This window comes from Mustela erminea, chromosome 8, assembly GCF_009829155.1.
Source record: "Mustela erminea isolate mMusErm1 chromosome 8, mMusErm1.Pri, whole genome shotgun sequence".
Classification (NCBI taxonomy): Eukaryota; Metazoa; Chordata; class Mammalia; order Carnivora; family Mustelidae; genus Mustela; species Mustela erminea.
The window spans coordinates 40,697,997-40,715,994 of record NC_045621.1 but is presented as its reverse complement, the minus strand read 5'-3'; the positions used below and the strand labels follow the sequence as shown (position 1 = coordinate 40,715,994).

The 17,998-nt window shown below is 43.1% G+C and overlaps 1 protein-coding gene across 4 annotated transcripts in view; it reads right to left on the bottom strand.

The window, feature by feature from the left end:
* LOC116597466 (UDP-glucuronosyltransferase 1-6-like) overlaps positions 1-17,998 on the bottom strand; it is a 52,465-nt gene that overhangs the window by 7,123 nt on the left and 27,344 nt on the right. The window contains exon 1 of one of the 4 annotated variants that reach the window (XM_032355230.1): positions 13,231-14,151. The exons of the other annotated variants lie outside the window; for them this stretch is intronic. Within the exon in view, the coding sequence (XP_032211121.1) occupies positions 13,231-14,097 (867 nt within the window). The 5' untranslated portion in view covers positions 14,098-14,151. Of the gene's footprint in view, positions 1-13,230; positions 14,152-17,998 lie in introns of those variants that run through there. 4 annotated transcript variants of the gene reach the window in all.

Below are 17,998 nucleotides of genomic sequence, written 5' to 3'. Positions count from 1 at the left end.
TAGGATCTTTGGAAATGTCTGCGTGTATAAGGGTGAGAGACTGTGATGGCTAGGACCCCACTAGTAAGCACAGTTCACAGATTAGAACCTATCAAGCCTCTGCCCCTAAAGTCAATAGACCATAGAGATGGATGTCAGACAGAAGCTCTGAGAGGAAGCAACAAAAAGATGATCCAACCAGAACAGCAGCATTACCTTCAGTGTGGAAACAGGGGAACCTGGAGTCAATAGTGGTGGTGGCTGTGTCCCCAGGAAGAGAGGAAGGAGGTACCCAGACTCAACCCTCAGCAATAATTTCAGCCCAGCCTGATCTGGCCCCAACCTTCAAAGCCAACTCCAGGGTACTGTGGTCTTCAGAAAACATACATACACACTCAGGTATACACACAGGCACACACCTGCATGCACACATGTGTGGGGACACACACACGGAGTGGCAATTCCATGTAGAGGAAACAGAGGAGGTGTGAGTGTGTCAATTTCTCCCCAACTGTAGGTTATTCATCATCTAATGAACTCCCCTAGAGTCTTCCAAATGGTTTTATATGTTTCCCAAGAATGCGAAGGACATTAATGAGACTGTGTGATGTGCTGGGTTTTGCTCAGAATTGAGGGGTTTCCTGAGATATGGGACTTTCAGTCCTGTTCAAGGCAGAATGCTAGGCACTCTGGGTGTGACGTAGAGAGGACGTCCCACAAGGCTCACCACACATGATTTTAAGAGATTTCTTTCAGGTTTGGTTCAGAGCATGACCAATAAAGCCCAAACACTGCCAAGCCCTCCTCAGGTGTGAGCCCCAGATTGATCCACCCCCTCCAGTTCTCTCCAAGGCCTCTGGCCTCTAGTGGCTGTATCCTAGCCTTCTCCACTGGGCTCATCTGAGAGGCCAAGGAGGCCAGCATCATCCCCTCCACCACCATGCTACATTTCTGGCCTATGACAAAAACATCCTAAAGATGGTTTTCCTGAAGTCCCTCCTCCCCAGGATTACACCACATCCTTCTTTCCTCAGAAAGACAGCTCATCTCCAAGTACCTTTTGAACTCTTTCTTCTGAGTGAAAGTAAGCAGCTCACCTCACTTCCTGGGACCTTCCCTCTTCTGTGAAACCCACTCTTACTTTAAGCCTAACTACAAAGGTCCACATCTGGTTTCCCCTCCTTGTACACTGTCCCACACCCACTCAGCACCCAGTGGGGTGTGATTATCATAAAATGGAACCCACAGGTCCATAAACACCCAAAGGTACACAGCAAGACTAAAGTTTAAATATCACGGAAGTTCATGTACAGATCACAGAAGGGCAAACTGCAGAGATTGTGTTGTCACACCCAAAGCCTCGCCTGGGCCAGGTCTTCCAGAATTCAGCCATGGTGAGGTCCACACCCTGCTTGGCAAAACTTCCCCAAACATGGCCCTGACTTCACAGACTGTAGAGTGGCCAAAGAGTGATGCGATAGGTTAACGAAAATAACCCTTAATTCCCCCACCTGTTATCCCTTCCAAAAAGGACGAGGCCCCCTCTGAAGTGAGAGCACTTGCCTACTGTTGAAGGCTTTAACCCAGGTTCTAACTTTTGCTGAGAGTTCAGTATTTTGAGTTCTAGGCTTTTATTAGATTTTCTCTTCCCATATGTCCTCTGTTTCTCCAAATCCTTGGTAAGTACTTAGCATGTTGGAAAACTTGCTTTATCACTATGCATTCAGAACCATGGACAAAGACTGCTGGCTTCCTGGCTCACCAGTCCTTCTTCCCCTTGCCATCATCAAGTCTCTATTTTCACTGACCTGTTTGGCTGTTTCCCTCAAACTCAAAATATCTGGATGGATATCATCTCTGAATACCCACACATTCACAAAGACGGTCTCTCACCCTGAACAGGGAATGACATCTTGGAATCCGTGAGCTTTGCTCTCAGTGTTGTCCTACTATCTTTTATCTGCCAGGTATCCCAGATATGCCCAACAGCAGGTGTGCCTTCCATTTGGACTCTCTTTATCAGCTAAAGATTGTATCTCTATTCTCGAAGTTCAGGACTTTGACCAAGAGCACTGGGACAGGGACCATCTCCACACAAGTAATAGAAGCATAGAAAAGCATTCTTTAATTACCCAAGGGGAGAAAAGAAAATAAATAACAACTTGTCAAACCACCAAAAATCAGGAAAAGGGAAAATGACCAAGTAAAATAAAAATAAACTGGTATAATTAGAATCAAATCGAGCAATTGTTAAATTAAGTGCAAACAGGCAAAAGTCTTCTGACCAGGTTACAAATATCAGCTCTGTGTTTAAAAAGAAGAAGAAGAATTAAAAAAAGCTTGAAGACAAAGGGTACAAAAGAGGCACTAAGGAAATGTAAACAAGATAGTGAAGGAACGGTAATATTAACATCAAAAAAGTGGAATTTCAAATTAAAAATATTAAGTAGGACAGAGAGTGTTGCTGTCCAGTACAGGTTACAAAGACATTCTCACACAAGGCTTGCTTGCACCAAATGAGGCAGCAACCAAGACATAGTCATTACAACTCAGCACTTAGACAAATTTCTGACAAAGAAAATATATTGATAAATGATACCAAAGCTGTGATATTGAGAAAGACGGTAGACAAAGTTCTGTATCCCTTCTTAGTATACATCCTAAAGTAAAGAAGGAAATCATTTTAAATAAATAAAGACTATTTGCCAAAAAACAATGGCAAACGTGACACAAAATGATGAAATGAAAATCAATTTTCATTACAATCAGGAGCAAGACAAGAATCCTATTGTCAAAATTATTTAATTGTTTTTAAGGATTCTAGTGAATTTAGTAAGATCAATGCTGGGCATAGAATTCAGAACAGAAGAATCCATATTTTCTTGATTGAGGAAAGTCTACATACTGTTTTTTTTTAACTATGAAATTAATATCTTGATTAGGCTGAATTTTGATTTGAGTCTGATCAGTGAGTAGATAACCAGGTACAAACAGAAATGGAAAAACTATCATATTCACAAGAGTGATCAAAAAGAAGTGTTAAATACTTTAAGAAAAGCTGAACAAGAAAGGAATAGAAAAATATGAAGGAAACTACAAAGTGTCCTTGATCTTTGGTAAGGTAACATTAGAAGTAACTACAAGAAGGGCAAGGCCCTGGAGTATAAACTTCAGTTTTCTTCCTGGGAAACAAGAGTACATGGTTAACAGAATAACCTGTGGCACGTAAATACCATGAAACATGGTGCAGTTCAAAAAAACAGATAGAATATTTAGAACCGAAATGATACCCATGACATATTTATAAGGGAGCCATGGGGGTATATTATTACCCTTTTCGTAAAACAAGCAAAAAAAATCAACACAAATACATGTTTCTCTTTGTGTATGCTATAAGAGAATGGTCCAGTTTCATTCTTCTGCATGTGGCTGTCCAATTTTCCCAACACCATTTGTTGAAGGGTCTGTCTTTTTCCATTGGATATTCTTTCCTGCTTTGTTGAAGATTATTTGACCATAGAGTTGAAGGTCCATTTCTGGGCTCTCTGTTCTGTTCCATAGATCTTTGTATCTGTTTTTGTGCCAGTACCATGCTGTCTTGGTAATCACAGCTTTGTAATACGACCAAAGGACACATGAAAAAATGCTCCAGACAACTTGCCATCAGGGAAATACAAATCAAAACCACAGTGAGGAGGAGTCAAGATGGCGGAGAAGTAGCAGGCTGAGACTACTTCAGCTAGCTGGAGATCAGCTAGATAGCTTATCTAAAGATTGCAAACACCTGAAAATCCATTGGCAGATCGAAGAGAAGAAGAACAGCAATTCTGGAAACAGAAAAACAACCACTTTCTGAAAGGTAGGACCGGCGGAGAAGTGAATCCAAAGCGACGGGAAGATAGACCCCGGGGGGAGGGGCCGGCTCCCGGCAAGCGGCGGAGCAACGGCGCACAAAATCAGGAATTTTAAAAGTCTGTTCCGCTGAGGGACATCGCTCCAGAGGCTAAACCGGGGCGAACCCCACGTGGGGTCAACGTAGCCTCAGGTCCCGCAGGGTCACAGAAGGATCGGGGGTGTCTGAGTGTCACAGAGCTTGCGGGTATTGGAACGGGAAAGCCGGCTACAGAGACAGAGCCGACAGTAAGCTCACAGCTCGGTGTTACCTTGAACCGGTCGCAGGCTCGGTGAGCTCAGAGCGCGGCCGGAGGTCAGGCAGACAGGAGTAACTGGGCGCTGTTCTCTGAGGGCGCACTGAGGAGTGGGGCCCTGGGCTCTCGGCTCCTCCGGGCCGGAGACCAGGAGGCCGCCATTTGTATTCCCGTCTTCTGGAACTCTACGGAAAGCGCTCAGGGAACAAAAGCTCCTGAAAGCAAACCCGAGCGGATTACTCACCCCGGCCCCCGGTAAGGGCGGTGCAATTCCGCCTGGGGCAAAGACACTTGAGAATCACTACAACAGGCCCCTCCCCCAGAAGATCAACAAGAAATCCAGCCGAGACCGAGTTCACCTACCAAGGAGTGCGGTTTCAATACCAAGGAGAGCAGCAGAATTCCAGAGGAAGAGAAAGCAAAGCACGGAACTCATGGCTTTTTCCCTGTGATTTTTTTTAGTCTTGCAGTTAATTTAATTTTTTTCTTTTTCATTTTTTGTTTTTTTTTCTCGCCTTCTGGTAAAATTTTTTTTTAACTTTTACCTTTTTCTTTTTTAACGTTTTTTAACTAGTTTATCTAATATATATTTTTTTTCTTTTTTATATTTTTCTTATTTGTTTTCTTTTTTTTTAAATTCTTTTCTTTTCTTTTTTCTTTTTTTTTCTTTCTTCCTTTTTGAACCTCTTTTTATCCCCTTATTCCGCCCTCACGATTTGGGATCTCTTCTAATTTGGTTAAAGCATATTTTCCTGGGGTTGTTGCCACCCTTTTAGTATTTTACTTGCTCCTTCATATACTCTTATCTGGACAAAATGACAAGACGGAAAAACTCAACACAAAAAAAAGAACAAGAGGCAGTCCCGAAGGCTAGGGACCTAATCAATACAGACATTGGTAATATGTCAGATCTAGAGTTCAGAATGACAATTCTCAAGGTTCTAGCCGGGCTCGAAAAAGGCATGGAAGATATTAGAGAAACCCTCTCGAGAGATATAAAAGCCCTTTCTGGAGAAATAAAAGAACTAAAATCTAACCAAGTTGAAATCAAGAAAGCTATTAATGAGGTGCAATCAAAAATGGAGGCTCTCACTGCTAGGATAAATGAGGCAGAAGAAAGAATTAATGATATAGAAGACCAAATGACAGAGAATAAAGAAGCTGAGCAAAAGAGGGACAAACAGCTACTGGACCATGAGGGGAGAATTCGACACATAAGTGACACCATAAGACGAAACAACATTAGAATAATTGGGATTCCAGAAGAAGAAGAAAGAGAGAGGGGAGCAGAAGGTATACTGGAGAGAATTATTGGGGAGAACTTCCCCAATATGGCAAAGGGAACGAGCATCAAAATTCAGGAGGTTCAGAGAACGCCCCTCAAAATCAATAAGAATAGGCCCACACCCCGTCACCTAATAGTAAAATTTACAAGTCTCAGTGACAAAGAGAAAATCCTGAAAGCAGCCCGGGAAAAGAAGTCTGTAACATACAATGGTAAAAATATTAGATTGGCAGCTGACTTATCCACAGAGACCTGGCAGGCCAGAAAGAGCTGGCATGATATTTTCAGAGCACTAAATGAGAGAAACATGCAACCCAGAATACTATATCCAGCTAGGCTATCATTGAAAATAGAAGGAGAGATTAAAAGCTTCCAGGACAAACAACAACTGAAAGAATTTGCAAACACCAAACCAGCTCTACAGGAAATATTGAAAGGGGTCCTCTAAGCAAAGAGAGAGCCTACAAGTGGTAGATCAGAAAGGAACAGAGACCATATACAGTAACAGTCACCTTACAGGCAATACAATGGCACTAAATTTATATCTCTCAATAGTTACCCTGAATGTTAATGGGCTAAATGCCCCTGTCAAAAGACACAGGCTATCAGAATGGATAAAAAAACAAAACCCATCTATATGTTGCCTCCAAGAAACTCATTTTAAGCCCGAAGACACCTCCAGATTTAAAGTGAGGGGGTGGAAAAGAATTTACCATGCTAATGGACATCAGAAGAAAGCAGGAGTGGCAATCCTTATATCAGATCAATTAGATTTTAAGCCAAAGACTATAATAAGAGATGAGGAAGGACACTATATCATACTCAAAGGGTCTGTCCAACAAGAAGATTTAACAATTTTAAATATCTATGCCCCCAACGTGGGAGCAGCCAACTATATAAACCAATTAATAACAAAATCAAAGAAACACATGAACAATAATACAATAATAGTAGGGGACTTTAACACTCCCCTCACTGAAATGGACAGATCATCCAAGCAAAAGATCAGCAAGGAAATAAAGGCCTTAAACGACACACTGGACCAGATGGACATCACAGATATATTCAGAACATTTCATCCCAAAGCAACAGAATACACATTCTTCTCTAGTGCACATGGAACATTCTCCAGAATAGATCACATCCTCGGTCCTAAATCAGGACTCAACCGGTATCAAAAGATTGGGATCATTCCCTGCATATTTTCAGACCACAATGCTCTAAAGCTAGAACTCAACCACAAGAGGAAGTTTGGAAAGAGCCCAAATACATGGAGACTAAACAGCATCCTTCTAAAGAATGAATGGGTCAACTGGGAAATTAAAGAAGAATTGAAAAAAATCATGGAAACAAATGATAATGAAAATACAACGGTTCAAAATCTGTGGGACACAACAAAGGCAGTCCTGAGAGGAAAATATATAGCGGTTCAAGCCTTTCTCAAGAAACAAGAAAGGTCTCAGGTACACAACCTAACCCTACACCTAAAGGAGCTGGAGAAAGAACAAGAAAGAAACCCTAAGCCCAGCAGGAGAAGAGAAATCATAAAGATCAGAGCAGAAATCAATGAAATAGAAACCAAAAAAACAATAGAACAAATCAACGAAACTAGGAGCTGGTTCTTGGAAAGAATTAATAAAATTGATAAACCCCTGGCCAGACTTATCAAAAAGAAAAGAGAAAGGACCCAAATAAATAAAATCATGAATGAAAGAGGAGAGATCACAACTAACACCAAAGAAATACAAACTATTATAAGAACATACTATGAGCAACTCTACGCCAATAAATTTGACAATCTGGAAGAAATGGATGCATTCCTAGAAACATACAAACTACCACAACTGAACCAGGAAGAAATAGAAAGCCTGAACAGACCCATAACCAGTAAGGAGATTGAAACAGTCATTAAAAATCTCCAAACAAACAAAAGCCCAGGGCCAGACGGCTTCCCGGGGGAATTCTACCAAACATTTAAAGAAGAACTAATTCCTATTCTCCTGAAACTGTTCCAAAAAATAGAAATGGAAGGAAAACTTCCAAACTCATTTTATGAAGCCAGCATCACCTTGATCCCAAAACCAGACAAGAATCCCATCAAAAAAGAGAACTACAGACCAATATCCTTGATGAACGCAGATGCGAAAATACTCAACAAAATACTAGCCAATAGCATTCAACAGTACATTAAAAGGATTATTCACCACGACCAAGTGGGATTTATTCCAGGGCTGCAAGGTTGGTTCAACATCCGCAAATCAGTCAATGTGATACAACACATCAATAAAAGAAAGAACAAGAACCATATGATACTCTCAATAGATGCTGAAAAAGCATTTGACAAAGTACAGCATCCCTTCCTGATCAAAACTCTTCAAAGTGTAGGGATAGAGGGCACATACTTCAATATCATCAAAGCCATCTATGAAAAACCCACCGCAAATATCATTCTCAATGGAGAAAAACGGAAAGCTTTTCCACTAAGGTCAGGAACACGGCAGGGATGTCCATTATCACCACTGCTATTCAACACAGTACTAGAGGTCCTAGCCTCAGCAATCAGACAACAAAAGGAAATTAAAGGCATCCAAATTGGCAAAGAAGAAGTCAAATTATCACTCTTTGCAGATGATATGATACTATATGTGGAAAACCCAAAAGACTCCACTCCAAAACTGCTAGAACTTATACAGGAATTCAGTAAAGTGTCAGGATATAAAATCAATGCACAGAAATCAGTTGCATTTCTCTACACCAACAGCAAGACAGAAGAAAGAGAAATTAAGGAGTCAATCCCATTTACAATTGCACCCAAAACCATAAGATACCTAGGAATAAACCTAACCAAAGAGGCACAGAATCTATACTCAGAAAACTATAAAGTACTCATGAAAGAAATTGAGGAAGACACAAAGAAATGGAAAAATGTTCCATGCTCCTGGATTGGAAGAATAAATATTGTGAAAATGTCTATGCTACCTAAAGCAATCTACACATTTAATGCAATTCCTATCAAAGTACCATCCATCTTTTTCAAAGAAATGGAACAAATAATTCTAAAATTTATATGGAACCAGAAAATACCTCGAATAGCCAAAGGGATATTGAAAAAGAAAGCCAACGTTGGTGGCATCACAATTCCGGACTTCAAGCTCTATTACAAAGCTGTCATCATCAAGACAGCATGGTACTGGCACAAAAACAGACACATAGATCAATGGAACAGAATAGAGAGCCCAGAAATAGACCCTCAACTCTACAGTCAACTAATCTTTGACAAAGCAGGAAAGAATGTCCAGTGGAAAAAAGACAGCCTCTTCAATAAATGGTGCTGGGAAAATTGGACAGCCACATGCAGAAAAATGAAATTGGACCATTTCCTTACACCACACACAAAAATAGACTCAAAATGGATGAAGGACCTCAATGTGCGAAAGGAATCCATCAAAATCCTTGAGGAGAACACAGGCAGCAACCTCTTCGACCTCAGCTGCAGCAACATCTTCCTAGGAACAACGCCAAAGGCAAGGGAAGCAAGGGCAAAAATGAACTATTGGGATTTCATCAAGATCAAAAGCTTTTGCACAGCAAAGGAAACAGTTAACAAAATCAAAAGACAACTGACAGAATGGGAGAAGATATTTGCAAACGACATATCAGATAAAGGACTAGTGTCCAGAATCTATAAAGAACTTAGCAAACTCAACACCCAAAGAACAAATAATCCAATCAAGAAATGGGCAGAGGACATGAACAGACATTTCTGCAAAGAAGACATCCAGATGGCCAACAGACACATGAAAAAGTGCTCCATATCACTTGGCATCAGGGAAATACAAATCAAAACCACAATGAGATATCACCTCACACCAGTCAGAATGGCTAAAATCAACAAGTCAGGAAATGACAGATGCTGGTGAGGATGCGGAGAAAGGGGAACCCTCCTACACTGTTGGTGGGAATGCAAGCTGGTGCAGCCACTCTGGAAAACAGCATGGAGGTTCCTCAAAATGTTGAAAATAGAACTGCCCTATGACCCAGCAATTGCACTATTGGGTATTTACCCTAAAGATACAAACGTAGTGATCCAAAGGGGCACGTGCACCCGAATGTTTATAGCAGCAATGTCCACAATAGCCAAACTATGGAAAGAACCTAGATGTCCATCAACAGATGAATGGATCAAGAAGATGTGGTATATAGACACAATGGAATACTATGCAGCCATCAAAAGAAATGAAATCTTGCCATTTGCGACAACATGGATGGAACTAGAGCGTATCATGCTTAGCGAAATAAGTCAAGCAGAGAAAGACAACTATCATATGATCTCCCTGATATGAGGAAGTGGTGATGCAACATGGGGGCTTAAGTGGGTAGGAGAAGAATAAATGAAACAAGATGGGATTGGGAGGGAGACAAACCATAAGTGACTCTTAATCTCACAAAACAAACTGAGGGTTGCTGGGGGGAGGGGGTTTGGGAGAAGGGGGTGGGATTATGGACATTGGGGAGGGTATGTGCTTTGGTGAGTGCTGTGAAGTGTGTAAACCTGGTGATTCACAGACCTGTACCCCTGGGGATAAAAATATATGTTTATAAAAAATAAAAAATTAAAAAAAAAAAAAACAACACAGTGAGACTCCACTTCACAACAGTTAGAATGGCTAAAATTAACAAGACAGGGAACAACAAATGTTGGCGAGGTTGTGGAGAAAGGGGAACCCTCTTGCACTACTGGTGGGAATGCAAGCTGGTGCAGCCACTCTGGAAAACAGTATGGAGGTTCCTCAAGAAGTTGAAAACAGAGCTACCTTATGACCCAGCAATTGCTCTACAGGGTATTTACCCCCAAAATACAGATGTAGTGAAAAGAAGGGGCACCTTCACTCCAATGTTCATAGCAGCAATGTCCACAATAGCTAATCTGTGGAAGGAACAGAGATATCTTTCGACGGATGAATGGATAAAGATGTGGTCCATATATATAATGGAATATTACTCAGCCATCAGAAAGGATGAATACCCACCATTTACATAGACATGGATGGAGCTGGAGGGGATTATGTTGAGTGAAATAAGTCAGGCAGAGAAAGACAATTGTCATATGGTTTCATTCATATGTGGAACATAAGAAATAATGCAGGATTATAGGGGAGGGGAGGAAAAACTGAATGGGAAGAAACCATAGAGGGAGACAAACCATCAAATACTATGGACTACAGGTGGCACCTGGGTGGCTCAGTGGGTTAAAGCCTCCGCCTTCGGCTCAGGTCATGATCCCAGGGTCCTGGGATCGAGCCCTGCATTGGGCTCTCTGCTCAGCAGGGAGCCTGTTTCATTCTCTCTCTCTCTCTGTGCCTGCCTCTCTGCCTACTTGTGATCTCTGTCAAGTAAATAAATAAAATCTTAAAAAAAAAAAAAAAAGACTATGGACTACGGGAAGCAAACTGAGGGTTGTGAAAGGGAGAAGGGTGGGAGGGTGGGGTAACAGGGTGATGGGCATGACGGAAGGCACGTGATCTGATGAGCACTGGGTGTTATACAGGAATCACTGAACACTACCTCAAAAAGTAATGAGGTACTATATGCTGGCTAATTGAATTTCAATTTTAAAAATCACCCAAGAAAAAAGGGGAAAAAATACATATGTTTGTATGTAACTGTAAGAGTATAACGAACTGGGGGAAGTTACTGCCTATCTGGTGACTAGTCCTCAGTTCACACCCTTTTGTCGTTTTCATTCATTCCTTTAACAAACATTTGGCAAGTGCTAATTATATGCCCAAGATGCTGATATTTACCCCACACCAATCGTGTGCAGACCCACTGCCAGGTGTTGTGGGTACAGAAATGGGCAGCAGTGGTCCCTGTCCCCACATATATGGAAGAGACGGTCAATAAACAAATATTTATTTATTTTATTTATTATTTTTTAAAGATTTTATTTATTTATTTGTCATAGAGAGAGAAGCGAGAGCAAGCACAGGCAGACAGAATGGCAGGCAGAGGCAGAGGGAGAAGGAGAAGCAGGCTCCCTGCCAAGCAAGGAGCCCGATGTGGGACTCGATCCCAGGACGCTGGGATCATGACCTGAGCCGAAGGCAGCTGCTTAACCAACTGAGCCACCCAGGCGTCCCAATAAACAAATATTTAAATGAGATGATCACGGTACTTGATGTGCTATGAAGGAAAGAGCATAGGATCCTATCTTCTTTAGGACTTCTTCAGGACTCCCTGAAGAAGTGACATTACAGCTGAGCTGAAAGCAACCCAGAAGGACAGGACATCATGCTCAAGGGTCCTGAGCTGGGAAAGATTTTGGAATGTCCCAGAAATAGAAAGAAGGCCAGTGTAACCGAGGATACCCATGCAGATTTACAAGAAAGTCCTTCCATTTGGAGTGGAATTTCTATTATGCATGCACATCTCCAAAGTTTTACATTTCAAAGTAAATGTGAAACACAATTGTTTTCACTTGGATCCTATATAATGATATCAAAAATATTCCTCTTTAATTCCACTCTAACTTTGACATGCTGACTAGGTCTCTTCTTTGATCTATGATGAGACCACTGGTTTGGTAATACTTCACCTTTTCCTATATATAAAGAGAATTATTACTGATTTTTTATAACATGAGGTTTTCTCATTTTCTTTCCAAAAAATCAACACCATCTCCTTTTTTCTCTACCAGACCACCCCCAGACATATACTTCTCCAACAGGCCTCGGGGTGTCAGAATCTTACTGATGGGAGATCTGAGAGGGGTCACCAGATCTCTCTTCACATTATGGGGGAGGAATAAGAGCCCCACAGAGGGCATCTGGTCATGCAGCAATGGTCTGGAGGCTCTGGATTTCTCAAGTGGTGTTTTTTTCTGCTATCCAAAGTTTCTCCTTGCCGTGACAATGACATGATCATTTAAGAGGTGAGTCACGTCGGATTCACTCTGGGAATAAGATTCAGTGCTCTCCATTGGTGATAATAGTCCCTTGATAGGAACCAGACTTAGCACCTGCAAAGTACCTAGGCTACCAGTGAATTCTCAACCGATACTTGAAAAATAAATGAATGCCCACTGAAATGTCACCTCCTTGAAGAATCCTTCCCAATCCCTCATCTGACAGAGATTCTCCTGTTATTCTGTATCACCTCCACTGAGATTTGGAAGAGGATGTAAATGCTACTTTTTTGCATACCTCAAATTCTGCATGGGAAAAAATTCATCATCAGCATTGCAAAGAATGAAACTCAGGACCTTTCTGCCCAGTGCCAGAATCTGATTGCCTGATATTTACTCATTAGAAGAGAAGGGATCACAGAAGCCAGCTTTCTATCAGAATATCTAGCAACTGGATCTTTAACCAGAAACAAAAAGGCAACTTTTGCCATGAGGATCCATAGACATCAAAGAATTATTTCAGCAGTCTCAACCCTTGTGTGTCTGACCCAATCAAGGGCAAGGTGCACACTGCAGATTTGTGTTCTCTGTAAGAACCCTACACCCAATGTTCTGTGCTTATATCATTAGCCTTTGTCGCATCTATTTGATTACTGTTTGTTGGAGCACAAAGGAGAAAAGGCCCAAAGTATACTTTCCTAAATTGTCCTATACAAAGAAACAACCCAGAAGAGGATGCCTAAGACTGATGTAAATTACAAGCCAGACCTGGGAGATTTGTAAGGCAGAAACTAACAGAAGGGGGCATTTGAGACTATGTCAGCATGCTCGTTGGGCATATATCAGGGGCAAGTTCATCCATCCAAAGTCCTTGCAAGGATATAGACTTGTAAAGTTCCCCCTCAAATACACACCTTGGACAGTGGGTTTTTGCCGGCACAGTTGATCCCACCAACAAAAACCATGTTGGGCATGATGGGCCTGGAGTAGTCCTTGACAAAGTCACTTCTGAGAATCCAGACAGATGCGGAGCTCATCAGGTCCTGGACAGTCACATCTTTCTGAAGGACTTCTGAGGCAAGTGCTCCATACGGGGAATAAACCACATTGCACAGAAAGCTCTCTGACAAGAAAATGAGCATGTTCTTCACCCGTGGTAAAAAGGTCATGTGATCTGAGTTAAGGGACAGAGCCCTGGGCACATAAGATGGTGGGTTGGGGCACTGAGTACCTTGAAAATCTAGGCCACACGGCAGCGCATTCAAGAAGAACACAGCAGGCAGACCCAGGTACAGCGCCACAATGGGGCCACAAGGGAGGAAAGGGTCTGCCAACACGGCATCGAAGCGGCTTTCCACCAGGGAGGCCATAAGTTCCTTGTTGTGCAGTAAGTGGGAGCAGGCAGAAAAAATCAGGGCAGAGTCCTCCTTGACTTTCTTGTACGTTTTGACCACACGTTGCAGCAAAGGCTCATTCTCAAAGACACCGTGCCCGAGTTTGATAAAAGCTTCTTCCACGTCCTCCCTTCGGAATGGCACAGGGTACCTCTTCAAGGTGTAGAACGCTCCTTCTTTAATGTGCACGGAAGCCTCGGAAGCTAGGACTACCATGTCGTGTCCCCTCTGGTGCAGCTGCTCAATAACCCCAAGCCCACTCAGCCAATGGCTACCATCCACGGGGACCAGCAACAGCTTCCCAGCCTGGGACACAGTGGGGTTCAGAGCACACAGCAGCAGGCCCAGGACAAGTGGAGATGGATCACGGGACCCTGCTGCCATCATTCCCCTGCCTTTGCTACCAAGACTCTCTCTTGCCAAAAGTTTGCCCTCTCCTACTTTCCTGTCACAAGAACCAGTCTATACTCAGAGTTAATGGTTGATTGTATCACATGACTATAGCCGGTCAGTCAGCTGAAAATAACAGGAAGTTCACCTTTAGAGGTAACAAGGACAGACTTTATTGGGTTTCTTTTTTCTTTTTTCCAAGTATTCTTGTTTTTTATTTATTTGCTCTTAAGTTTTTATTTTAATTCCAGTTAGGTTAACATACAGTGTCATATTAGTTTTAGGTGTGCAATATAGTGATTCAGCACTTCCGTACATCACCCAATGCCCATCCCAGCCAGTGAACTAGCTTTCTTGGTCGGCAACAACAGTTTCTCCGCTGGAATTCTTTACCAACCACTCAAATCACATTCTTGAGGGGCCAGAGAAAGGAAAGCAGCCCCAGCATCGTTGAATGCATTAAACGAGTATTTCCATGGATCAAGAGGGGAAGAAAAAAGGCTATGTGGTGACAAATTAGACTTCCTTTTCAGGAATGAAATAGAAAGCAGAATGTGCCTTTTAGAAAGAGGAGAACATGACGCTGCAAGCCTGCTTTTGGCCCGTCGCAGCCTTGCGGGATGTCCTTCCTCGTGGGTCACTCAGGGTCTTGCCCAACGCGGTACCATCTTGATGCATTCATCCAACAAAATGCTTATTTTGTCCTACACGGCACAGAGCCTCGGGGTGCCGGCAGAGACCACCACAGACGAGTGTCCTGCCTCCCCAGAACTCGGGCTCCATCAGAAGAGACAGACGGGCAATATGAGCAGATAAACAGGCGCGTCAGGGGCTGTGAAGCATGTCAAGAAGGAGATGAACGTTGCCGGCTAGTGAATGGCTGGAGGGAGGCCCACTCGAGTGCACATGCGCAGAGGGCCTCTCTCAGGAGGCGCGTTCGCCAGGACAGACAGCCGCCAGGACAGACAGCCGCCAGGGCAGACACTGAGAAAATCTGATGACCCGGTTGCAGCAAAGGGGAAAGGTGAACAACAAAACCAATAAGAACATGGATGTGTGGAGTATGTACCAGGTATCAAATAAGGTGTTAAGCATGTCACAAGCATCTTACATAATCCCCTAAAATATCCCTTAAAGGCAGATAGTATTGTTCCCACTTTAGGAAGGAAGACACTGAGGTTCAGAGAGAGAAAAAGGGCTGCCAGAGTTCTGCGCTTACTAAATGACAGAGCTGAGATGCAGGCCCTGAGTGTCAGAGCATGGAGACCCCGCTCTTAACCACAACTCCCCATGGCCTCTAGCACTATCCGGATCTTAGGGCCAGGTTTGACATTTACAGCAGGTTAGGAGCTAGAAGTAAAGCTGTGATCCCCACAGTCACTACCCCATCAAAATAAATGGGGAGAAGGCAGATGTGCTCACCCAGTCATACCCAGCACTAGCTGGTGCCCCCAAAAGAGCAAGGGAAGGGTCAGGGAGCAAGTATGGTAGTCCCAAACAGAAATGCCCCTCCCGAAGAAAAGGCAAATCTGAGCGCAGACAGAATGGATCATCCCACCCTGTTCTTTGTCTATTGCTGTACACTACAGTCCCAGGATGGGAGCACAGATCTCAATAATTTGACCATGGACGTCACTGACCACCCATATTCGGGGACTTGATAAGAAGGTCATGGAGAAACTGCTAAGTCTAAAGTTTTGATGTCCTGTGGGGCATATTCACAGGGCCCCCTTCATTCTGGTACTTAGAGTCCCTCTTTCCCTGTACCACTATCCTTCCTCCACAGACCTCCAGTGTCACATGTGCTTATACATGGGTACACACATACACACACGCTTAAACATACATGTACTCAGAAGCTTCCCACTCACACACAGCCCACCCTACCCCAAGCACTTTCCGTCTCCTGGGCTAAGGTTCTGGGTGGGTAGAGGGGCAGCAATGCTATTCAACCCACTGGTGTGCCCCTATCTGCAATTCTGAAATTCACAGTCCAGTTTAAATATTAAGAGCAATAATTCATCCGAACTCTCAGTGTCATAAGAGTTCATTCATAAATTACCCAGAGCAAAAGGGCTGTAAACACACACAGTCACCACTGCGATGATTTTATGACTTTCCTACATCACGCAGAGCCTCAGGACTTTTTGAGGCTTCTGTGTTCCTGGATGCTTTGGGGACATGACTCTGCCCTTATAAGCAGGGTTTCAGCTTTGGAATCACTCGCTCGGGTGCCAGTCCATGGCTTTGCAGACAGTAAGCACTCAGTAAATGTTTTTGTATAGATGTGACTCATCTCTTCTCCTTTGCTCTAGGCCCCATATCCAAGCAAGCAAGTGCTGAATGCTCTGTCTCTGAGACCCAGCTTCCACAGTCCTCCAGGGCCCCCAACCCGTATCTACTCATTCTGGTCCCAGCATCAGCTGCCCCCCCTGCACTGCCCCACCCCGCCACCATCCCTGAAACCTCGATCAACAGCTTCCTAGGACCCAGAATAAAATTTAGACTTCAGCCTTTCCCTCAAAATTCCCTGGAATGGGCCTTCAACCTACCTGTCCAAGCTCATTACTCCTCGCCACTCCTTTCACCTGATCCCTCACCCTCTGCCCCTTTCCCTCCACTCATTCTGGATCACTTGACCTTCCCCAAACAGACTTTTCCCATGTGGCTTTTATCACACTAGACTCTACTATGAATCCACTTTCTACTACTGTTTATTGCATGATTACAAAGAGCCAGCTCCAGGATTGTACTTGGCCCCTCAGGGGCCAAGTACATGAAGTTTGTCCTAGAGACATAGAGTGCCTCATTGGATCTACTGCCCTTTATGATGAAATATTAGAGTTCACTGGTTAATCATTTTCCTCTTAGAACTAAGTGACCTTTATTGGTATTACCTTGCCATTTATCAAAGCAAAAAATAAAGTATCAGAGAATAAGAAGAAGGCAGAGAGAGGTCAGATGTCCAAAAATGCCAAAAAGAAAGTTATGGTCATTGTATAGCAGTTTTACTGGAAATAATTACGGTACCAAGATTGACCCACACCACCACAAGCATGACCGGCAAGTTTTAATCGTTTTGATACACTAGACTAGGAGTTCTCAAGCTATGGGCCAAGACACTCTGGGGATACCCAAAAATTTTTTAGGGGAATTTTGCAAAGTCAAACTATTTCCATCATGATATTTGGCTTTTTCACTCACATGCTCTTTTTTTTTTTATTTTCTTTTAAGATTTTATTTATTTATTTGACAGAGAGAGAGAGATCACAAGTAAGCAGAGAGGCAGAGAGAGAGGGGGAAGCAGGCTCCCTGCTGAGCAGAGAGCTCGATGTGGGGCTCGATCCTAGGACCCTGAGATCATGACCTGAGCTGAAGGCAGAGGCTTAACCCACTGAGCCACCCAGGCGCCCCTCACATGCTCTCTTAAGGGTACAGTGGTTTCTCAGTGGCCACATAACCTGTGGTATAGCAATAGATGGACTGTAGAAGCAGGCAGAAGAATCCCGTTCTCTTCTTTCAAACCAGAGAGATGTGGAAAATGTAGGATGTGCCACTCTTCACTAATTTTTTTGCTTTGAAGAAGTTATTTTGGGGCTCCTGGGTGACTCAGCCAATTAAGCACAGGACTCTTGATTTAGGCTGGGGGTCGTGATCTCCAGGTCCTGAGATCCAGCCACATGTAGGCTCTAGGATGAAACTATGGAGTCAGCTTGGGATTCTTCCCTTCTTCCTCTCCCTCTGCCCCTCCCCCACATCCGCACGCGCACATCTGGGAGCACTATCATTCTTTGTCTCGCTCTCTCAAGTAAATAATAAAAATATGATTTATGTTAGCATGTAATGGCTTCGTTGCTATTAAATTGGCTAACGAATTTTTTTCATTGCTTTAACTTCT